Source organism: Micrasema longulum, unplaced genomic scaffold (assembly GCF_059751315.1).
Source record: "Micrasema longulum isolate JH-2025_06_02 unplaced genomic scaffold, ASM5975131v1 h1tg000178l, whole genome shotgun sequence".
In the NCBI taxonomy this organism is placed as follows: domain Eukaryota; kingdom Metazoa; phylum Arthropoda; class Insecta; order Trichoptera; family Brachycentridae; genus Micrasema; species Micrasema longulum.
The window spans coordinates 612,466-633,657 of NW_028277383.1; the positions used below are offsets into that span (position 1 = coordinate 612,466).

Here is a 21,192-nt window from a genome sequence, read left to right on the forward strand (position 1 = left end):
GACCGATACAAGATTTTCAGCCGACACCGAATATCCGGCTTCTTTTCTAGCTTCGGACGAAACCGAAACTTATTTAAATAAGTTAAAAATTACTTCAAAACGCTCAAAATTAGGCGTTTTTGTATTTAAACCTTACGAGTTCATTAAAGAAGAAGAGAAGAAGAGTTTTAAAAGTTTGTTTAAGCCCCTTTTGATTCGCTGTATATCATAATATACATTATTACTTTTATTATATAGCAGTTCTTCAATATTCGCTTTATGAACTTTAACTTATCACTACAAAGAAATTACAAAAATTAAATATAAAATATCTTAGAACTATAGTCCTTAAAATGTCACATGATTAGAATGACAGTTGTCAGAAAAAGTGACGACATAACTTTGTAGTAACGTCAAAGGAGTTATTTATATTGATACACGAAAAATCATTTTTATCTGGCGTGTTAGTTTATTTTTTTAATACTATGCTTGAAACATAAATCAACATTAATATATAAAATCAGCTTTAAAACTAAAAGAAAACTAATTATTAACGACGTTCTTACAAGGTTACATCATTTTGCCAAAACCTTAGAGATGGACAAATTGATCAATATAAATTGATCGAATAAAAAAATAATTCATTTGATGTGAATAATTGTGTTAAACACACTATTTTTATTTTTTTTGCCTTGTTTTTGCGTTTTTTATATCAATTTTCGGAAACAGAGTTTCGTGATTGCATGAAATAACTGATAAAATCGATTTGATCAGTAATCAGTAATTTCCCATCACCAATGAAATTAGTTAGACAGCTGTCATTCTAATCAAGCAATATATTTTAAGGACTATAGTAACTGTAGTCAGCAAATTACAAAATTAGTCCAGTTTTTATTTTTCATGTTTGACAATGGAAATACAATAACTAATTATTTAAATGGACAACAATCCAATATCTCTAATTGTGCTAATTTTCCACCCGAGTACAGCCGAACGTAATCCGACACATCCCGACCGCAGGTTTCGACCGAGCCAAAGTTTTGACCAATTTTTGGCCGGAACCGAAACCGCGGCCGAAACTCGTTTTATTGAATGAGACTGGCCGAATCCGAAATTTCGGTCGGTTACTAACAAACAACAGTCGGCGGCCTACGTGGTGTAGTGGTTAAGATGCTTGACTCACACACGAAAGGTTCCAGGTTCGATACTGGTGAGAACACTAAAATTAAATGTGTTTTTTCTCCAGCCTGGGTATTCTGTGCTATAATTCACCACTCTAATGGGCCTCCTGCCCTGTTGTGGTGCAAAAATAAAAATTTATAAGTAAAGCATGTACCCTACATAAACACACGACAGAAAAGTCGTTCATTCAAATAAAATAAAATAAAAATGCAAAAAAAAAACATTTTTTTTTTCAAAAAGAAGCAAGCTTTTTTGTTTGGGACAGTTTAAACATTTCACATTTTTTAATTTGAATTTTGAAAAGGGGCACACATAAACATATTATTGTATCCTCTAATAATAACATTGTAGGTACCTAACTCATATATCTTAACCATAAGTTTAAATTTTAATTTTTTTAACATCATATTTTATTTTCCAATACCATATATTTTTACTCCCTTACCTATGTAAAATATAATCTTCAGATTTCGCCATTTTTTCTAAATGGTAGTCTTATTTTTACCCTTTCTCTTATTATGATCGTCTTTACGTTGACTTTAATAAATTTTATCTAAAACTTTGCGTTTAATAGATATTAAATTTATAATTGAATATTAATATAAAATTATATATTAATATCATGGTAATTTTGATACAAAAATAAAGTGCTTTTAACAAACACTTTCCTTCGTTTGCAAGCCTAGTTTATTTTTTAAATGTTGCCTTTGCTAATTACAAGAATAGTACCTAAATGAATTTCCAATTAGCATGAATGTTAAAACGTCAACAAGTTCGTTCTTATGTAAATGACATTTTCCGAACGCTACCGTTCTGTATTAATGAAGGTAGGTACCACTAAATTAAATCTTCCCACTGACAGATACGTTTGAACGTCGAACACAGCGTTCGATGTATATCTCCGATCCGTAGAAATTGAAATATTACGTTGTCCCAGGTGGGCGGAGTTGGGTACTCGCCCGCCCATTGGCCGGCCCCGCCCCGCCCCCCGCCCCGGCGGACCAATCGCATCCCCCCATCCGGAGGACCAGAGGAGGGAGACGCGAGATAACTCTCTTGGCGCGCGCCAGATAGAGATTCGCGCGAAAATCAGTTTTTCCCGCTTTCGAGTTTTCGCGCGAATGTTTTTGATTATTGAAGGACCATTGAGGGGTTTATTACCAAAACTACTTTACCAAAATAGGAATGTTTGGACTTGGCTTGTTTTGAACACAATATTGTTAAGATAGAAAACTTTTTTTTTTGTATTTATTTTTATTTAAGAAGGTAAACATGAACAGAAAAATATAAAAGGAATAATAATTGAACCCACTAAACCGCGAAACCGGTTTGTCAGCAGGTTTCTTATTTACAGTTTTACAAAGAAAAACATTAGAGAAATAAAATAAATTTAAAAAGTTATATAAACATTGTTAAGAACTAAAGCATATGCATTTTTCACACAAAATTTATTTACAAAAAATTAAATAGATGACTGTTAACATAAAATAATAATCAATTTAAAGCCTGGTTACATATTAGCCATTTAATTATTTTTTTCTTAAAAGTTTTGTCAACATTTTCTTTTAAGATCTGCTTAGGAATCATATTGAAAATTTTAGGGATTGTACAATGAAGTGTTCTTTGGCCATACTTGTTTACAAACCTCGGTACTGACAAGCCTTCACGTTGTGCTAGCCTTGTATTATGTGTATGTTTATAACTTTTCTGGTAATTACTATCAAATCGATATCTAGTAACAAATTTGATCCATAGAATAGCGTTTACGGACGGGTACCTCTTCCTTATCAATTCTAGCTGATTTGTTAATTAATTTAAGAGCCGAGTTTTGTAAAGATTGAATTTTCTTAATGTTGGTTTTACAAGAAAGGCCCCAACTGGGAATACCATACATAATAATTGATTCCGCTTATGATTTATAAATAAGTCTTAATGTTTTGAGACGAGAATATGGAAGTCTAGTCATTTACAGGGCTTGCGATCTGTCGTTGGCTGGTTTAAGTGGGCACTTTACACGCTGTTTAACATTCACCACCCTGCTTATGTTGAACAACCACATTTCTTGAATTTTTCCAACTGTTGATATTTGTGAAGTTAATTAATGTTAACTGATAATGCAGTTATAATTAACGATTCTGTCGGTGGTCTTTAATTCACTGTAGATTGGCTAAATAGGTTTTCTGCATACAGGGGTTTAAAATCGATTTTGCTAAACCCCATGAACTGTGTAACACTTTTTGCTTTGATGCTGAAAATTCCCTGGCTCTGTCGAACCAGCTTATCGAAAGGGTCGAGAGTTTTAAATACCCGGGAAAATATATTTTATGGGAAATGGAAGCTTTCAATAAGATCTGGGAGTGCAGCTAGGAATAGTAGGCGCCGCATTCAACAGTATGAGGCTGTCTGGAGACCGGATATTTACTCAGAGAAAACCGCCTATAAAACGCCTGCAGAACACATTCTCGATGGATGCGAATCGTGGCACCTTTGAAATAAAAAAAGCTCTTAATTTAAAATGGAGAAAGTTGCCACTAGTTACCAACTGAAATAGCTAAAATTTTCGTTAGAGATAATTTTCCTATGCGTGATTTTTCCGGGAAATATGGAGGTTGCGAAAATGTGTCAAATTTCATTGGCCAACAAATAAAATTTTGAAATTGTGGCAATGTTTCGGAACGTTCCGCATTGAAAAAAATAATAATCCGATACGAAACGAATCCCGTTTTCCGGTGATCATTTTTCTCAGCCCTGGAACTTTTCCAAGGAACATTCATTCTAAAACTAAAAAATATATGTTTCTAAAGTAATTCGAATACAAATAGTGAAAAAAAATATTAATGTTATGCTTTTGAAAAGCTCTTTCACTGCTATTTTTTTTATAATGAAATATTTGCGTTCTTACGATTTCCCAAATATTCCAATTTTGGGGGTCATTTTTAACGAGGTGTAAATTAATAACTCGGGACGAAAAAAACATGGGACTCAAGTTGTGGTAGAGCGGGGTGCGAACCTCGGACTTCTGATTTGTGAGTCTGCGACACTAGCCACGGGATCGCAACGTAAAAAAATAAATGAAAAAGTAATTAAAAGGCTGATGTCACATTTTCCATGTTTTCAGTTCGGACTTCAACAAATGGATCAATTCAATTTCAAAACGGATGTTCAAACATTCAAAATCACTTGATCCAGCCAATGGCAGGTCTTAAAACCCTGAAAATACCAGCTAAAAAAAGTTATCAATCTCTATTTCAACCCCAAATGCGATTAAAATTTACATATTACAACAGAGATGGGAACCATTTTTAGAGAAGGGAATCTGAAGTCCTAGGTATTTGCTGGGCTCATGACCTGTCATTGGCTGGTTTACGTGGCCACTTTACACACTGTAACATCTACCGCTCTGCCTATGTTCGAACATTTCATATTTCTTCAATTTTTTTTGTCTGTTGATTTTGTGAAGTGAGTCACATAAATCTCACCCGCTTCAATAAATGTTTCAGCACTTTTACTTGGTGAGTTTAACTCTCTGCTGCGATATAATATGTTAATCGTAATAACCCACGTAGGGGTGAAATCCAATCCTTGTCTACAAAAATTCGAATAAACTCAATATATTATTGAAGTATATGGGTAATTATATCAGTGGAAAGATGGCTATGTATGATATGTCACTTTTTACAAATTTTGTAAGAGCAATTTTCAAGTTTGATGGGCTCTAAAAAATCATTATTTTCATTAACAAGCCTAATTCTAGTGTCATTAGATTTTTTCGCCATAAGTGTTTACACAAAATGGTGAAAAAATTATTTTTTTCTAGACTTCCTTGAAGTATATTTTGCAATCTAAAACAGACGCCGAAATAAGATTTGTATAGGTACATATTATTTAGCCATCCAGAACAAATATGGCAAAACAAGATAGGTTTGACATACCATATTTAGTCATCTTTCAATAAACATGACATACCATCTTTAGAATTAGAGTAATGATTGACAAAGCAAGATTTTTTATTTTTTACTAACATAAACGGAAAATCTGCCTTTTACAAAAATTTATAATACTAACATATTTGGCTTAATATTAATAATATATATTTTTTTTTAATAACTTTAAATTTCCTTTTACCCAAGATTTATAAATACCGCGGCCTCCGTGGTGTAGTGGTCAAGACGCTTGACTCACGCACGGAAGGTTCCGGGTTCGATTCCCGGTGAGAACACAAAAATTAAAATGTGATTTTTCTCAAGCCTGGGTGCTCTGTGATGTAATTCACCACTGTAATTAGGCCTCCTGGCCTGTTGTTGTGCAAAAAATAATAATAAAATTAAACCTAAAAATTACACAAGATTTAAACAAAAAATAACCTAAAAATTATACAACATATTCACTAGAAAGTTTAAACAATTTAAGAATAAATGTAAAAAACAAATGAAATAATTAAATATTTTAAAGTAATATAACAAAAAAGTAGTAAGTACTGTTTCATACAGCTGGGGAAAGTGAACAAAAAATTGTATATATTATTATCATAATTTGCCATCTAATACAAGGACAGCAAAACAAGACATATCCGAAATTGCAAACAATTACTCCGTTTCTGAAGATAGTATGTCGCGTTTATTGTCAAGTAGTGTTTGTTGTTATGCGACATATCTCAATTTGCCATCTTTGAAAATAAAAAATAGACGTATTAAAAAGTGACACGGCTAATATTCTCTAACCGTATAAAACGAAGACGTATTATATTTTCCCAGATTGTAGATCTTATCGAGGCAAATCCGGTGATATATACACAACTTAATTTACTTTAAAAGGTGACAATTTTTCCACTGATATATTATATCGTGTGGAAAATACAGAAGCCTACTGTTTTGTATTTAGTATCAATATATTAAAAGGATTTTTTCAACTACCGAAATGTCTTTAGTCGTGGTCTTTCTTTCATTACCTATTATAATTTATCTCTTTTAACCAACAAAGAACGCACATAGCATTCATTATAACATTTTTTGTAAACTTCCTGCCAATCTCTGAAGTTACGCCGAATCGCATCACAAATTAAATTTCGTCACGATTTTCTCGTTCGTTTTACTATATACATTAAAACTATTTGTAAAACTATAAATACATTAATTTTACTAGAGTTTTGTTGTAGTTGAAAGAAAGAGACAATCGGAGGAAATGTCATATTGTTGCTGGGATTTGAATCGAACCGGAGATGAGGGTATAAACTGTTAGCCATTCATCACACCCATTGTACTACGGAGCCGCTACGATTTTCACACTTTGACTTACGATTATTGGGAAAACTCGAAATCTTGCGAGCCAAAGACAAATCAACGGAAACAATGTATTTTTTTATAAATTGGGCAATCCACCCGTTGCCTTTATTATAATTTATTTTGTAATGGCAGCCAATCAAATGGTCATACAAACAGCATTAAATAAAATAACTTATAAAATAATGTAAAACCTTTCAATACAAACGAAATCCTCTCTAAAAGGAATATCTCCTTTATCTTCCTTAATCTCTTCTCTTTTCCGCTCTCTTTATTCCATTTTCAGAAAAGAGCAGATATTAAGGAAGAGAAAGGTGTAATGCTTCCAAATTCATAAAAATGACGCGAATGAAACAATAAGAGGATCCAGTAAAGAGAAGAAATATATCTTTTTATTAAAAACCATTCTCTTCTTTTCCTCTCTTTTTATTCCCTTTTCCCATAAGAAGAGGATAAAGGGAGACAAAAAGAGAAAAGCTTCTCTTCTCCTTTCCCCCTGACTCTCCCCTAATTTTTATTTTATTTATTCCTTCCTAGATCCCCATCTAAATAACTGCACACGTCTCTCCAATGTTTAAGAAAGGCAATCATAGATGAGAAAAAATAATCTTTGACGTATTTGTAAATCTAGGCATTTACAGGGCTTATGATCTGTCATTTGCTGATTCAAGTAATAACTTGACACACTGTGTAACATTCACAATTATGCCTGACGTTTGTGATTTCCACATCACCACAATATTCAGAAGTTATTCATGCATGGCTTTATATTGTTAACTAAATCAATGCGGACTTTGAGTTAATGTCCACATTTACTCGTAACATTTAAAATGTATAATTTCTTTACTCAGCACGATCGATAACTAACAGAGGATATTTGATTAAATATTGAAATCTGTGGTGCGATTCTGAATGCTCTCCTCATTCAAAACGCGTTTAGAATCACAATATAGGTGTGTTTTTAACTGCTAATTCGCTGATTTTTTTATACGTGTACGCGTATTGAAATACAGTAATTTTTATACGTATGATCGGATATAAAATCATATTTCACCAAATAAATCGACATTATATTATAATCTACTCATAGTTTTTTACTGTACGTAGTCTTTAAAAAAATCTGTATTATCATTTTCGTAATCAAACGTCTTTTTGTAAAAAAAATGTGTCGTCCTCGTGCCAGGAGTGACACAGAAAACAAAAGAGCAGTAAGTTTTAATGGCAGATAGCAGATTGGTCGGAGCTGTGACAGGAAGGCACGTGCCGTCACTGGAAGTAACAGGTAGGTACAGGGTAATCAGTAACTCAATACCCATCTTGAACCGCTTGGCCAACTAGCAAGGACCGTGAGCGTTCGGTCAACTCGTCGATTCAATCGTCACTTTTCTGTATTATTACATTTAGTCGCTTCACTACGCACACTTCATTACGCTAAATAAAAGAGAACCCATTCGTTGACATAATTATCGCATAACTAATCGAGCGTATGAAAATATTTTTGGTCCTAACCGAAACTTAAACTACAGAATTTTAAAAAAATGTTATCACTATGCTTCAAATATTGTCAAGAATTTATTAACGTCATAAATAATTTATCTATACCTAAAGTAAACTAAAAATATTGACAAATTTGTTGAAATATTTTTATTTTATTTAAAGACACATAACGTCGCACAGTATTTCGTTTCATGCAAGCTAGACGCTAAAAATTCTAAAAGGTCTCAAAACCCATTTGTGCGGTGTATGTCATCCTCCTATGATGAAAAATAGTGTTATATATATAATTTATTTTTTTTAAATATGATATTTCACTGAATCGAACGTATTGACGTCTCGTGAAATTGAAATCCACCTAAATGTATGAGTTTAAAGCGTAACATTTTTGATTTTTAGGTGTAATTTATTCATAACATTATTATTCACTGTTACAAACGTATCTTGCTTCGGTGATTTCTTTCGTGTAAAAAAAAAATACCGAAAAATTTTGCAATCCTGTTTGAAGATATAAACTATGTCTATACAAAAATAGGAAGAAATTGATAAATATCTCAACAGACGAATCTCTTTCAGAAATAAACATGAGTCTACAGTTTTAGGGGCTTTATGACGTCTCATTAAATTTTAAACCATCCTATGACATAAGCCCTATAAATGCTTAGACATTCATATTATTTTCTATTAAAAAATCGTCTCTGCTGGATGTCTCATGAAATCAAGTATATAATAGCAAAAATAATGTTATTAGTAGATATTGGTATTTAATTTAATGTTTTCCTTTAGGCGGCTACACCCCTGGGACGCAGCAGGGCGGGGGCTCCACCCCCCCACCCTTCCTGCAGCCGTACGGCCCGCCCCCTCCCCCCGCCGCCTACCAGCCCGCGCACCACCCGCAGCACCACCACCAGCAGCACCAGCACGACCAGCACCAGGTAGGAATAGGAAGACTTGGCTAACTAATGACACTTGTTGGTAGAATGCATCTTAGTACAATAACACTTTTAGATATAAAATACACTTTGGTACAATAACACTTTTTGGTAAAAATACATTTTTGTATAAAAACACGTTTTGGTATAATAGCGAACATATTTTGGTACAAAAATACATTTTAGTACACATTTTGGTTCAATATCGCTTTTTGATATAAAAAATACATTTTGGTACAATATAACTTTTTGGTATAAAAACACGTTTTGGATAATGGAGAACATATTTTGGTACAAAAAGACATTTAGTAAAATAACACATTTTGGTTTAATAACACTTTTTGGTATGAAACACATTTTGAATTTATTTATTTTTTAAATTAATTAATTTATATATACATTTATTGCATAAATAAGTACATATTTAATACCAGGGAATCTATAAGAAAAACAAGTTAATTACAAAATGAATACGGAGCGTCCTCTGGTTAGAATAGTCTCCATCTAACATGGCTCAGCCTGTTCTAAGATGGAGATTTTTTATGTTTTAAAGTATATTAAGTTCTATAATAATATAACGATAACAGAAAAAAAACTAAAACTACTTAATTATAAATGCAATTACAATGCATTATTTTGTTAAGTTTATATATGTGCTAAGAATATATAATGTTACTTAAACATAAATAATATATTAATTATAGAAATACTTTATGGGGATATAGCAAATTTTGGTATATATTATAACACATGTTGGTACAATAATTCATTTTATTTATTTATTTATTTATTGTGGATAACTTATATAGCGTATTCGTTTTCGTAATAAAATACCTCAAGGGCGCTTTACATGGTGATTCTACTGTTAAGTTAATTTAATTGAAGCTTTAAATTTGTAATTTGATTAAAATAATTTATTTTGTTGTCACGTGCTACGGATTTATTCAAATGATTTAGAGAACAAGTGGGTTTTAAGTTTTTTCCGAAACATCACTTCACTTTCACAGCCTCGCACCTCTGCTGGGAGAGCATTCCATGCCATAGGGCCTGCGACCGCAAATGCGCGCTCACCAAATTTAGTGCGCTGTTTGCGTAGAGGTATAATAACTTTTCCTCTCGCCGTAGACGTAGCTGATCTAAGCGTGAGACGCCTGTCAGCTAGTTCATCTGGAATGCATAGTTCCCTTAGATATTCCGGAGCCGAGTTGTGCAGTGACTTATACATAAGCCAACAGAGTTTGTATTCGACCCTCTGTGGAAAACGTAGCCAGTGTAGTTCCCGAAGTAGTGGAGTGATATGACTGAACTTAGAGATTCCGAAAATAAGTCTCGCTGCGGCATTCAATACAGATTGTAGGCGAGTCATTTTGTTCATTGGTAGACCTGCATAGATACCATTACAATAATCGACTCTAGACACTACAAACGCATTTATTAATTGACGGGCGGCATCAACCGGCAAATTTTTGCGTATGCATTTAATTTGTCTCAGCTGGTAGAAGCATGAACTTATCGTTCTACTAATTTGAGCGTCAAGAGATAGGTCAGAATTGAGTAAAACTCCCAGTAGTTTAACGGTGGGTAAAACGGCACTCCCTACATTGGGTAGAGCCGTATCCTGGATCAAATTCTGTCGTCTGGCTGAAGCCACCCACAGTTGTTCAGTTTTTGATGGGTTTAATGTTAGTCTGTTTTCAGCCATCCAGTTTCCTATTTTCTTGATGGATCCATCAATTAAATTGACAAGCACACTTCTCTCGCCTGGTTTGCAATAAAAATAAATCTGCGTATCATCTGCATAGCAGTGCGACCACAATCCACATTCTTTGATAATGTTCTCTATATCTTTAGTGTAAAGGAGATAGAGAAGTGGTCCGAGTACTGACCCTTGAGGCACTCCTGTAGACACCCGAAAGTTGGTTGAGCTTTTACCCTGGAACACGACTGCATATTCTCTTTTATTAAGATATGAACTGAACCACATATGTGCCTGATCACGGATACCATAAGTTTTCTCCAGACGTTCAAGCAAAGTATTATGGTCTACAGTATCAAATGCAGCACTCATGTCCAGAAGAGCCATCAACACCAGATTACCAGAGTCCACCGACGTTATAATGTCAGACAGTACTCTTATCACTCCCGTCTCCGTGGAATGAAAACGTCGGTATGCCGATTGCCTTACCGAAAATAAAGAATTCCGCTCGATATAGTTAACGAGCCTGTGAGAAACTATTTTTTCTAGTATTTTTGATACGATGGGAAGATTTGAAATAGGGCGAAAACTGGAAAGATCTTCCACATCTAGTTGGGAATTTTTTAAAAGTGGAGTTACATTTGCTTTTTTTATGGCTCTCGGAACAATGCTGCGCTCCATGGATGTATTAAATAAATCTGTTAAAAATGGAGCTAATACGTTAATGCATTTTTTCAAAAGCCATGTTGGCATCGGATCTAATATACATTGTTTGTTGGGTAATGCCGCAACAATTTTTTTAACCTCATTTATAGACGTTGGTTCAAATTTACTGAATTTTTGAAGGGCATTATCTAAAATTACAGGTTTTTTCGCTGAACTACACGCCAGTCTGATTTTTTCGACTTTATTTGTAAAAAAGTCGGCAAAATCAGTGGCAGTAGCGCTTGTGTTAGATGTCTCTGCTATACAGTCACCACGAACAGATTGAAGGCTTCGCCAGAGTTGTTTTGGAGACTTTTTCTGTTCAGTAATTTTTGTACACCAGAAACTAGATTTTATTTCTTTTATAAATGTCCTATAAGAGGCTTGCATATCTAACCATATTGATCGGTCCAAAGTTGACAGTGTGTTTCTGTATTTGCGTTCTAGACGTCTTAGCTCTTTCTTTTTGAGTCGACAATTTTCGTCAAACCATGCATCAGATTTCCTTTTTCGAATAGTTTTCGTAGTAAATGGTGCATGTTTGTCTATCAGGTTAGATAGTACCTCATTGTACAACCCAACCAATTGATCGACGTTGTTTGAGCGACGGTCAATGTCCGGACCAATCAACGATGTCAGAAGTTCGGATTTAAAATGTTCTAAATTTAATTTTCTCCATGGCCTTGATGCGAGTGTTTTGTAAGTTGGTGTTGGTTTTTGGATATTAATTTTACAGTGCACTAATCTGTGGTCTGAAAGTCCGATGTCTGTTACAAAAACTGTGATTTTTTTATCACAATTCCGTCGTATTATAACATCAAGTGTACCTCCCGCATCATGTGTAGGGGTATTTACTTCTTGTGAACAATCGAAATCACTTAAAAGTGCATTAAAACGAACCGATTCTGAATCCGTCTTGCGGTCGAAACGAATGTTCAGATCTCCAGTTACGTATGTTACTTCTGTACGAGTGATGGCCCATTCAAGTAAAGATTTTATTTCCGAATAAAATTTCCGAGGTGGTGCTTTAGAACCTGGTCTATAAATTGTGATTAAGGTAAAATGGTTGCTGCCTGCGCTAACCCTACAGCCAATGCATTCAAAAGTTGTGTAGAGTGGTATTTTAATTTTTGTTAATTTAAGCTGATTTTTTGTTAGTACAATAATTCCACCGTGGTTCGTCCATGTTACGTTATATTTTGGTAGATATTGTAGCACATGTGGGTACAGTAAAACATTTCGGTATAGGTTGTTGTACAATTTTGATACAAAAAAAATGTCTAATGAATTTGGGGTGAAAACACATTTTAGTACCTCCAATATAAAAACATACCGTTTGGTATAAAAACACATTTTAGTATAATGAAAAACGCTTTTGTTGTAATAACACATTTTGATATTGTAATAATAAAAATACACGAAATAAAAAACACATTGTCGGCGTCGTTATGACGAAACCCGGTCACCGTTAGAAAATACTAATAAAAGTGAATGTATTATTGTTTTATGTTTTTTCTTTATATATCCTATGTTTTTTTTCATGTACTCGTATTTAAAATTATATAAACTCCTATAAATAAACAACTAAAACAGTGTAAGTCACTCTCCATGTACTTTTTATAAAATTTATTAATAAAAAAAATATACAAAAAAAAGTTCAATAAAACGACTTGTAAATGCGTATTTTTAATAATTACTCGTAAAATGCAGTTCCACCAGGAAATGTTAGTAGAAAACTCAACATTTTGGTATAATTGCGTATTTTGGTAATTAACATATTTTGGTATAATAACACATGTTTACAGTGTTTATCTTGATCTAATATTACAACTATAGTTGGATAATTTATATAGCCCCATTTTTGTGAAAATCATCTCAAGGGCGCCGTGCAGTAAATAAATATCCCAGCACGTCTTGTAGCTACAGAGCGCATGGACGATTAAGATTCTAGTTCCTCGTTTCCAATTATGATCTATTTCAATGAACATAAAACTACAAAGCATATTTGTAGCCACCATGTCTCGCACTTAGTTTACCGTTTTGTTTCTCTTCGCCAGGACTACCAGCAATTGGAAGGACTGCACCAAGGCCAAGGGTCGCAGCAGCAACAGCAGCAACAGCAACACGGCCCTCCATACGCGGACAACAACTCGCCAGAGTTCTATGCCGCGTCACCCCAAGTGCTAGAACACAAGTACCAACCCACCCACTACGTCAAACCCTACCCCAGAGGTAAAAACCACAATTCTCTACACCCTGTATGTATACAACAAGAAAATAAAAAAAACTTTTTTCTACGTGTTAACATAAGTTGTGTCCGTTTTTGTTTCCAAATTAAAAAATGAGCACCAAATGTAAAATAAAATGGTAAATGTCATTCGAAAAAAAAAAATCAGCTTTAAAAGATATTGTGTTTGCTTTTACGTTACATGTATTATTTTATTTGATTTGCATTCAATCTAGGGAACACAGGAGAATATATTATTGACTAGTTTGATTTTTTAAAAATTGTTGCCTTCTTGTACTCTTCATTTGATTTAACGGGAACAGAGGGGGTGCCGAAAATGCTCACTTTCGTCTAATTGACGTTCAACATAAAAGCGAACACAATAACTTGTAGATCAAAATATTTTCAAGTTGTCTGCGAATTATTTCGATCATAAATGACATTAACAAAAATTTGGCATTGAAAAAATCACGAAAAATGTTGCAACCGTTTCAGTTATATCTCTTAAAACAAATATATCGTTCAATATATCCAGGTCATTGATAAAATTGGAATTACTTAAATCTATTCATAGCGTATACCGTGTCCTTAATCTTTGAATCTGGTTATCTAAACTAACCTCGCATTGTCGTTTTCTTTATTTTCTCAGTATGTAGGTTCTTCAAATTGACAATATTCGTCGTCATGTCAAACCGGAAACGGGTTCCGAATTATTAATTCAGTAAGGGTTGAATTGCCGTCATTTCCGCCTATCTGGAGTCATTAAATAACAAAAAAACTCTACAATATCATATATCCATCCTAAGCAGGTACCGTCCCGTTCGGGTCACTAGGCGAACAATACTAAATATTCAACAGCCACGTACTTTATTATTGTTAAACAAGATGGCTGCCCTTTGTATGTTGACTAATCATTTTATATGTTGAATAATCGAAACTCTTGTAGATATGCACATCTACATACTATTCAAGCGTCAATAAATGCTTATTATTTAACAATATTCATATTGTTGCTTACAATTTTGATCAATGTACATAATTATTATATTATTTAGTACAATAAATTTGTATGATACTTATTTCTATAATTAATTTTGACGTTTTTCGTGGTAGCTTATATTGTTTGCGATATTATAGTCAATGACGTTATATTAAATATACACTTTACAAGCTTGTAAAATATGGCATTTCAATCTGTAGGTAGTTCACTTCGCATCTCTGTCTCATATAAATATTTGCATGTTTATCGGGATTTTTTATCTCTTTCCAAATTGTTGAAGGCAACTCAATGTTTGCTAAAATTGAAATGTATTGTGTAAGGAAATAACGTATTTATTTATTATATGTCAATGATTATAGTAAATTCGTTTTTTTTTTAAGTATAATATTATTGTGAAATTCTTGATCTGGATCCTTAAATACTCCAGGCGCGAGTGATCACAATTGATAGGTTCAATAAATACTAACTAGATCAATTATGAAGATTCTTATATTTCGTATAACAATTTATTGTATTAAAGAGTTCTATACAATTATAATACTAAGGACGTATGACCGACTAGAAAGGCAAAACCCGAATGAATAGAGCCGACCACCTCGAGCCGCTCGCAACTTAAGCATATAATATACCTACATATTACTATGTTAGTGCCTATGCTCTAACATATAATGCGTGGATTCTACAATTATGGACACGTATTAAGTATCAACATTTAGAAAAATACTACATTTGGTGCGTTGAACAGCATTTGGTATTTTTTTTAAGTCGGCCTGTAATAAGATATTAAAATACTATTTCTTGAAAATGCTGACAATTTTTTTTAAGAGATCGGTAACTCGATAAAAATACATATTTGTTCCCGTTTTATAATAATTTATTATCAGAGTCTTTTTTTTAAATCAAAAACTTTGGTCCAATAAAGGAGAAAAAAATCATGTATGAAGCCTATGTAAAAACTAAAATATGTTATATGCAATATGAATGGTGAATGTTACACAGTGTGTAAAGTGGCCACTTAAACCAGCCATTGACATGTCATAAGCCGTGTAGATGCCTAGACTTCTATATTACCTTCTCTTAAATGTTCTTCATCTCTGTTGCAATATGTTAATATAAACAGCTCCCCGGGGAGTCGAATTCAGTCCTTATCTACAAAAATTTGGACAAACTCAAAATATTGTTGGTAAAAACATTTTGTTAAATGTATGTAACCTGTAAGGGTTTATCAAGGAAATTAAAAAAAAAAAAAAAAAAACAATTAAGTAGTGGTTTCGTATTCCAATTTAATTAACAATTTAATCCCAAAAATTCTTAAACTTTTTAAGATTTTAATTTGATATCAAAGTTCTGTAAATAAACATGATAAGATTATTATAGGTTCTCACTATAAATCGCAACAGTGTGCTTTAAATGTAATGAACAATTAATCAAACACTTGTAACAGCTGTATAATATATTTGCATCATGTAAAATCCCCTCATATGTTTGCGGTTACAGTTTTATAATCTCGTATGAATGGGCAATAGTGCCCCTGTTATTATTTGTTTATGGTAAGCCGGGATAAAGTGGCTTCCGAGAGTTGTGATGGAAAACATGGCCTGAAATATTTCCGTCACCGCGCGCGATATTCTGGATCGCCCGCGCCGCCATTACTGGAACACGCTGTGTGACGTTTATTGTCCAATTATTTAGGAACTTTTCCACGTTATCGTTTATTCAGCCAGTGACATTTACAGTGCTGGAAATGGTGTTATTATGTTACTTATTATAAATCGGCACGGTATATTTCCGGTTTAACGTTTAATTTGTCAGTTTTATTGATCCACGATTTTCCTATAAACGCTTTATGTTCAATTCCTTTAAAAGAAGTATGGAATTGAACAATTATATTTAATGTACTATAACTTCAGATGACGTCAAAATTTCAAATAGCGTCAAAGTCAAATGTCTTAAATTAATTGAATTTTTTAATTTTTTTTTACTGGTTAGTGAAAATCAGGTTTTGTATCATTGTGTGTATGTGAATGCAATGTTTTTTGAAATAAGTAGTTTTTTCATGTTCCTTTCGCTGTAGATTGCAGGTTTTTTTAGACTTTCTTCATTAGTAACTATAAAACCATACAATAAACCGTGTCAATTGCTTTTGATTTTAGATTTCACTGAGGGTTGTTTAAAAATTGATATAGGTAGTGAATTTTTTTTAAATGAATATTTTGTATTTATTCACACAGTGAGTGTAAAATCAAAGTATGTGTGAATTTCTCATTTTGAGATTTAAATGCAAAGCAATCACATTTGTCACAAGCTTGAAAGTATAAAAAAGAAGTGAGATTAAATTTAAAAAATTAACGCATAAAAAAACATTTTGAAAACTCAGTTTTTTAAGCAAAGTGAAATCTTTAATCCCTCGTATATCTATACTACACATACTACGGTTTTACACTCGAAATGCGAATTATTCAGTGTTTCAAAATGGTTATTTTTCGTCGATGTTTAAATTAATCTGTGTTTTTCACGTAAAAACTCTGGCACAATATATAACTTCCTGAATGCGATTGTCACATGATAATATTGTAAAAATTAGTAAGTAGTATATCAGATCCATTTGAACCACTGGTGTTTCTCTTAATATTATGTCAACAGTAATATTCCTTCATTCCCGTTGGCAAATTTTAAATATTTTCGAATTAGATGCTGTGACATCAATTTTGACATTATGTTCATCATCACAATATTTTATATAAAACTCTTAATACTTCTGACAGATATTTTCGTGTTAAACTCCCACCGTTTGACAACCCCTGCCCAAATAACACATCTTATTTTACGGACTAGATCATAAATATGTCGTTGTGTTCTTAATTCTTTTGAACCTTATAAACATTTTGTTATATTATTTTTTTATAGCACTTAATATTTATTATTCCTTTATAATTATCCCTTTCCGCACCTAATGATGCATAGGACACTGCATTGGTACACCAAGCGCAGCGTATATTGATATAAGTTTTTTTTTTTTTTTTTCAATGTTTTTTTCTACAGTACTTGAAGTTCTTTTGTTAAGTAACCTGAAAACCTTATTTTATAATTTTCTTCACCATGTTATATTATGTATGTGGATGAGTGTATATGTGCGTGTGAGTGAGTGTGCGTGTGCGTATATATGTGTGTGTAATTATGCTCATGTGTAATTATGCACATGCTCATTTGTATGCTTATTTATAAAAAAATGTTTTATATACCTTCATTTATTTTTTTGAAATATATGTGTATTTTATGCTTAAATTATTAATACTGTAATCCCACAGCAAGCACAAGAGGTTGCTTCTTTTTTGATGTGGTATTTTATTTCGTTTTTTTTTTTAATGTACTTTTGCTTTATTATGTATTTCTTTTTGTTAACATGTAACTTTATATTATATATTAAATAAAAAAATATAGTAGATAGATAGTAGGTCTAGTAACTAGTCTACTATATATTATTTATTTTCCGAGAATCGTTAGGCTGGATATAAAAAAATTATCACATATTAGCAGATGATGACCTATCTTCTTATAATTGGATAAGACTAAAAATATCTAGTGTTTGTTAATTTTAAACCTTCACAAAGGAACAGTCATTCTGAAACCAGTCTGCATATCAAATAAACTTTAGTGATTTTACACAAACTTAATACATAGCTATGTTATTTGACATGGAAAATCACAAAGTCAGTACCTTAAATCTTTGAAGGCAAACATAAGAGTATGACTGTATTTTTGTTTATTTTACGATTTATATGAGGAAAATGTTCCTTGCGAATGTCTACTTAACTAATTACTCAAAACATAAATAAACGACTCAAACAATGGTTTTAATATAATAACTATGCGCAAATGCGTGTGTGGTGGCACAGTGGTGGTTCAGTGGCACAAATATTACAGGATGATCTAAGTAATAAAAGTAGACTCGTTTCTATCATTCATTGAGGGGTAAAAATAGTGTAAGTTAGTTCTAGCAGTATAAGTAGATTAATTTCTGTCCCATCTTTAATGGTTCAAGTAGTATATCTGGAATTTTTCTGTTATTTGGAAAAATTACTCGAATGTGATTACATAGATGAAATGATCTGTAAATATTAAGTCATTTTGTAGAATATGAGTTCTGTAGCTAAATAATTGGATTTATAAAAATGTTTTTTTGGTCTCCTGAAAAGTTACACTCACGGAGTTACACTCTTACGTCCGCCCACCGAAAAACTGTTAACTTCCCATTGGGAGATTTTTTTCCTAAGAATCTGTTACAATCGATTGCTTTATTTTCGATTAGACATTGATTTGCATTGTTTTTTATTCATTATTTTTGTCTTTTCAGTGGTCCACTTGTTGAATGCTTTAATTAAAGTTTATTTTCTTCTATTTCAGCGCGGTATCACGATGGCTACGGCGGTGACGGGGTTTATGGCTCGCCTTACGTGGGCTTCGGTAGCGGAGCGGGGGGCGGAGGCGAGTGGTGCCCTCCTCCAGAACTCCAGCACACCCCCTTCCTTCCCCCCGACAAGATCCCGACGGGCTACCCACCAGCGGGACCTTGCTTCACTGGTAAGAACTGAAGACCTATATATTATGTCTCTCTGAAAAATGGTTCTACATCACTGTTTAAATATTCAGCGTCGGCCTGTGATGTAGCGGTCAGCGTATTTAGCTATCTAGCCGACTTCCCGGCTTGTCCAGAGAGGTAACATTATACATGAGAGATATAGTTAAGGCAATTACTAAATGGCATCAATGGTAGCAAGACACCAATTGCCGAACACTCTTCAAGTGGATCAGAAGATCTGTTGACGATCGACAATAGTCTGCCTTCTCCTGGCGAGTTTTCTGTAGTTTCTTTGTCATTAGAGCAAATGCGGAGTAGTTCCTAAAACACCCGTTCCATCAAATGAAATATGAAGTTTATTTCAACAGTGTTTTCCTTATTATTGTTATCATTATCATCATCATTCCCTTTCCGAACCTAATGGTGCATTGGTACACCAATTGCAGTGTATCTTGATCATAAAGGTAAGATGATCAGTTTTACGCTTCAGGTACCAGTTCAGGGCCTATGAAATATTCTAGTGTAAAAACATATTTTTAAAACAAATATTTCATGTCGTCCATGTAGGGAATAGAACCCGAGACCTCTTGCATGGTGGGCAAATGCGCATTCACTCCACCACGAGGCCGAATGTTATTGTTAACTTCTATATTATTATCCACTTCACAGATCACTGTACCTTAATAATTATTGTAAGTTGGTGTTGCGATAGTTACTTAACTACTAATATTTTCTAGGTTCAGGACCCATTCAGTTGTGGCAGTTTCTCCTAGAGTTACTGACCGACAAGTCTTGTCAGGGATTCATATCTTGGACTGGAGATGGCTGGGAGTTTAAGCTCACTGACCCTGATGAGGTAAGCCATCTTCTATTTATAAAGGTTTCATAAAATTGAAAAACTCTTTTAGTATTGTAGTAGGTTATTATTTTTAATAAACAAGCAATTTTTTTTTTTTTTTTGTTATCATGTATAAATAATATTTTACCATAAGCTTTATTATTAATGATTGTTGCTACCCAAATATTTGACTTTTGTGTGGCTAAGATGTCACATAAGTCTACATAGAACACAATACTCGGTATCTATGATGGGCGGACTTAACAGTATAACTGCATTTTTGTTCATTATACTATTTGTATGAGAAAATGTTCCTTTTGTATGCCTGCATCTACTGTGCACTTATACGACCACCAAAAAAATAAACAACTTCTTTTTTTTTAAAAACAAGGGTTTTAATAAAATAAGAATACGCATTTGTGTCATATTTCCAGTGTCACAAATAATACAAGATGGTCTCAGTAGTATAAATAGACTCATTTCTGTCCCGTCTTTAATGGTTTAAGATATACATCTGTTATTTGTACAAATTACTCGAATATGGCTACACAGATTAAATAATTTATAAATAATAACCCATTCTGCAGAATACGAATTCTGTAGCTAAATAATTGGGTTCATACGAACGATTTTTTGCTCTCCTGAAAAGTTACTGTTTTGGAGTTATTCTCTCATGTCCGCCCATCAAAGGTATATCTCTCTTGTTCTATAAAATAATGAAGTCATGTTTTGCTAAAACAGGCCTAAATTATATTATTCTTTTTTTAAATTACAGAAAATAGATTATTTAACAGTATGTATTTTAATTATCTTTTATTTAATGTAACACAATGTTACTGCACCATCTGCAGAGTGATTTTTTAGCACAGTCTTTTAAGACATGAATTGCATTATTACTGTTTGAAACTTGGATTAAAAATCTGAATTTGTGATTCTAAAAGTTCCAGAATGTTTTTTGATGATTTTTTGTGGATTACTTTTAAAAATATATTTATTTCCATCGTAGGTGGCGCGCCGTTGGGGAATTCGTAAGAACAAACCTAAGATGAACTACGAGAAGCTCTCTCGTGGTTTGCGCTATTACTATGACAAGAATATTATACATAAAACTGCCGGCAAGCGATATGTGTACCGCTTTGTATGTGATTTGCAGAATCTTCTCGGGTAAGCATAATACTATTATCTTTTTCTTCTCCCTCTTGGTGCAGGCCTTCCTGGTAATCTCCTGCTAGGGTTTTTAATCTTAGCAATTTTCAAAAGTCTCATAGCTTCCATGCTTTC

General features: G+C 33.1%; 1 protein-coding gene across 3 annotated transcripts in view; it reads left to right on the top strand.

Moving 5' to 3' along the window:
- Positions 1 to 21,192, top strand: part of pnt (ETS transcription factor pointed) — a 383,988-nt gene that overhangs the window by 359,540 nt on the left and 3,256 nt on the right. For all 3 annotated transcript variants that reach the window (XM_088242955.1, XM_088242956.1, XM_088242957.1), the window contains 5 exons: positions 8,721 to 8,869; positions 13,325 to 13,499; positions 18,899 to 19,075; positions 19,811 to 19,929; positions 20,918 to 21,075. In XM_088242955.1, coding sequence (XP_088099081.1) covers positions 8,721 to 8,869; positions 13,325 to 13,499; positions 18,899 to 19,075; positions 19,811 to 19,929; positions 20,918 to 21,075 — 778 coding nt within the window. The remainder of the gene's footprint in view (positions 1 to 8,720; positions 8,870 to 13,324; positions 13,500 to 18,898; positions 19,076 to 19,810; positions 19,930 to 20,917; positions 21,076 to 21,192) is intronic.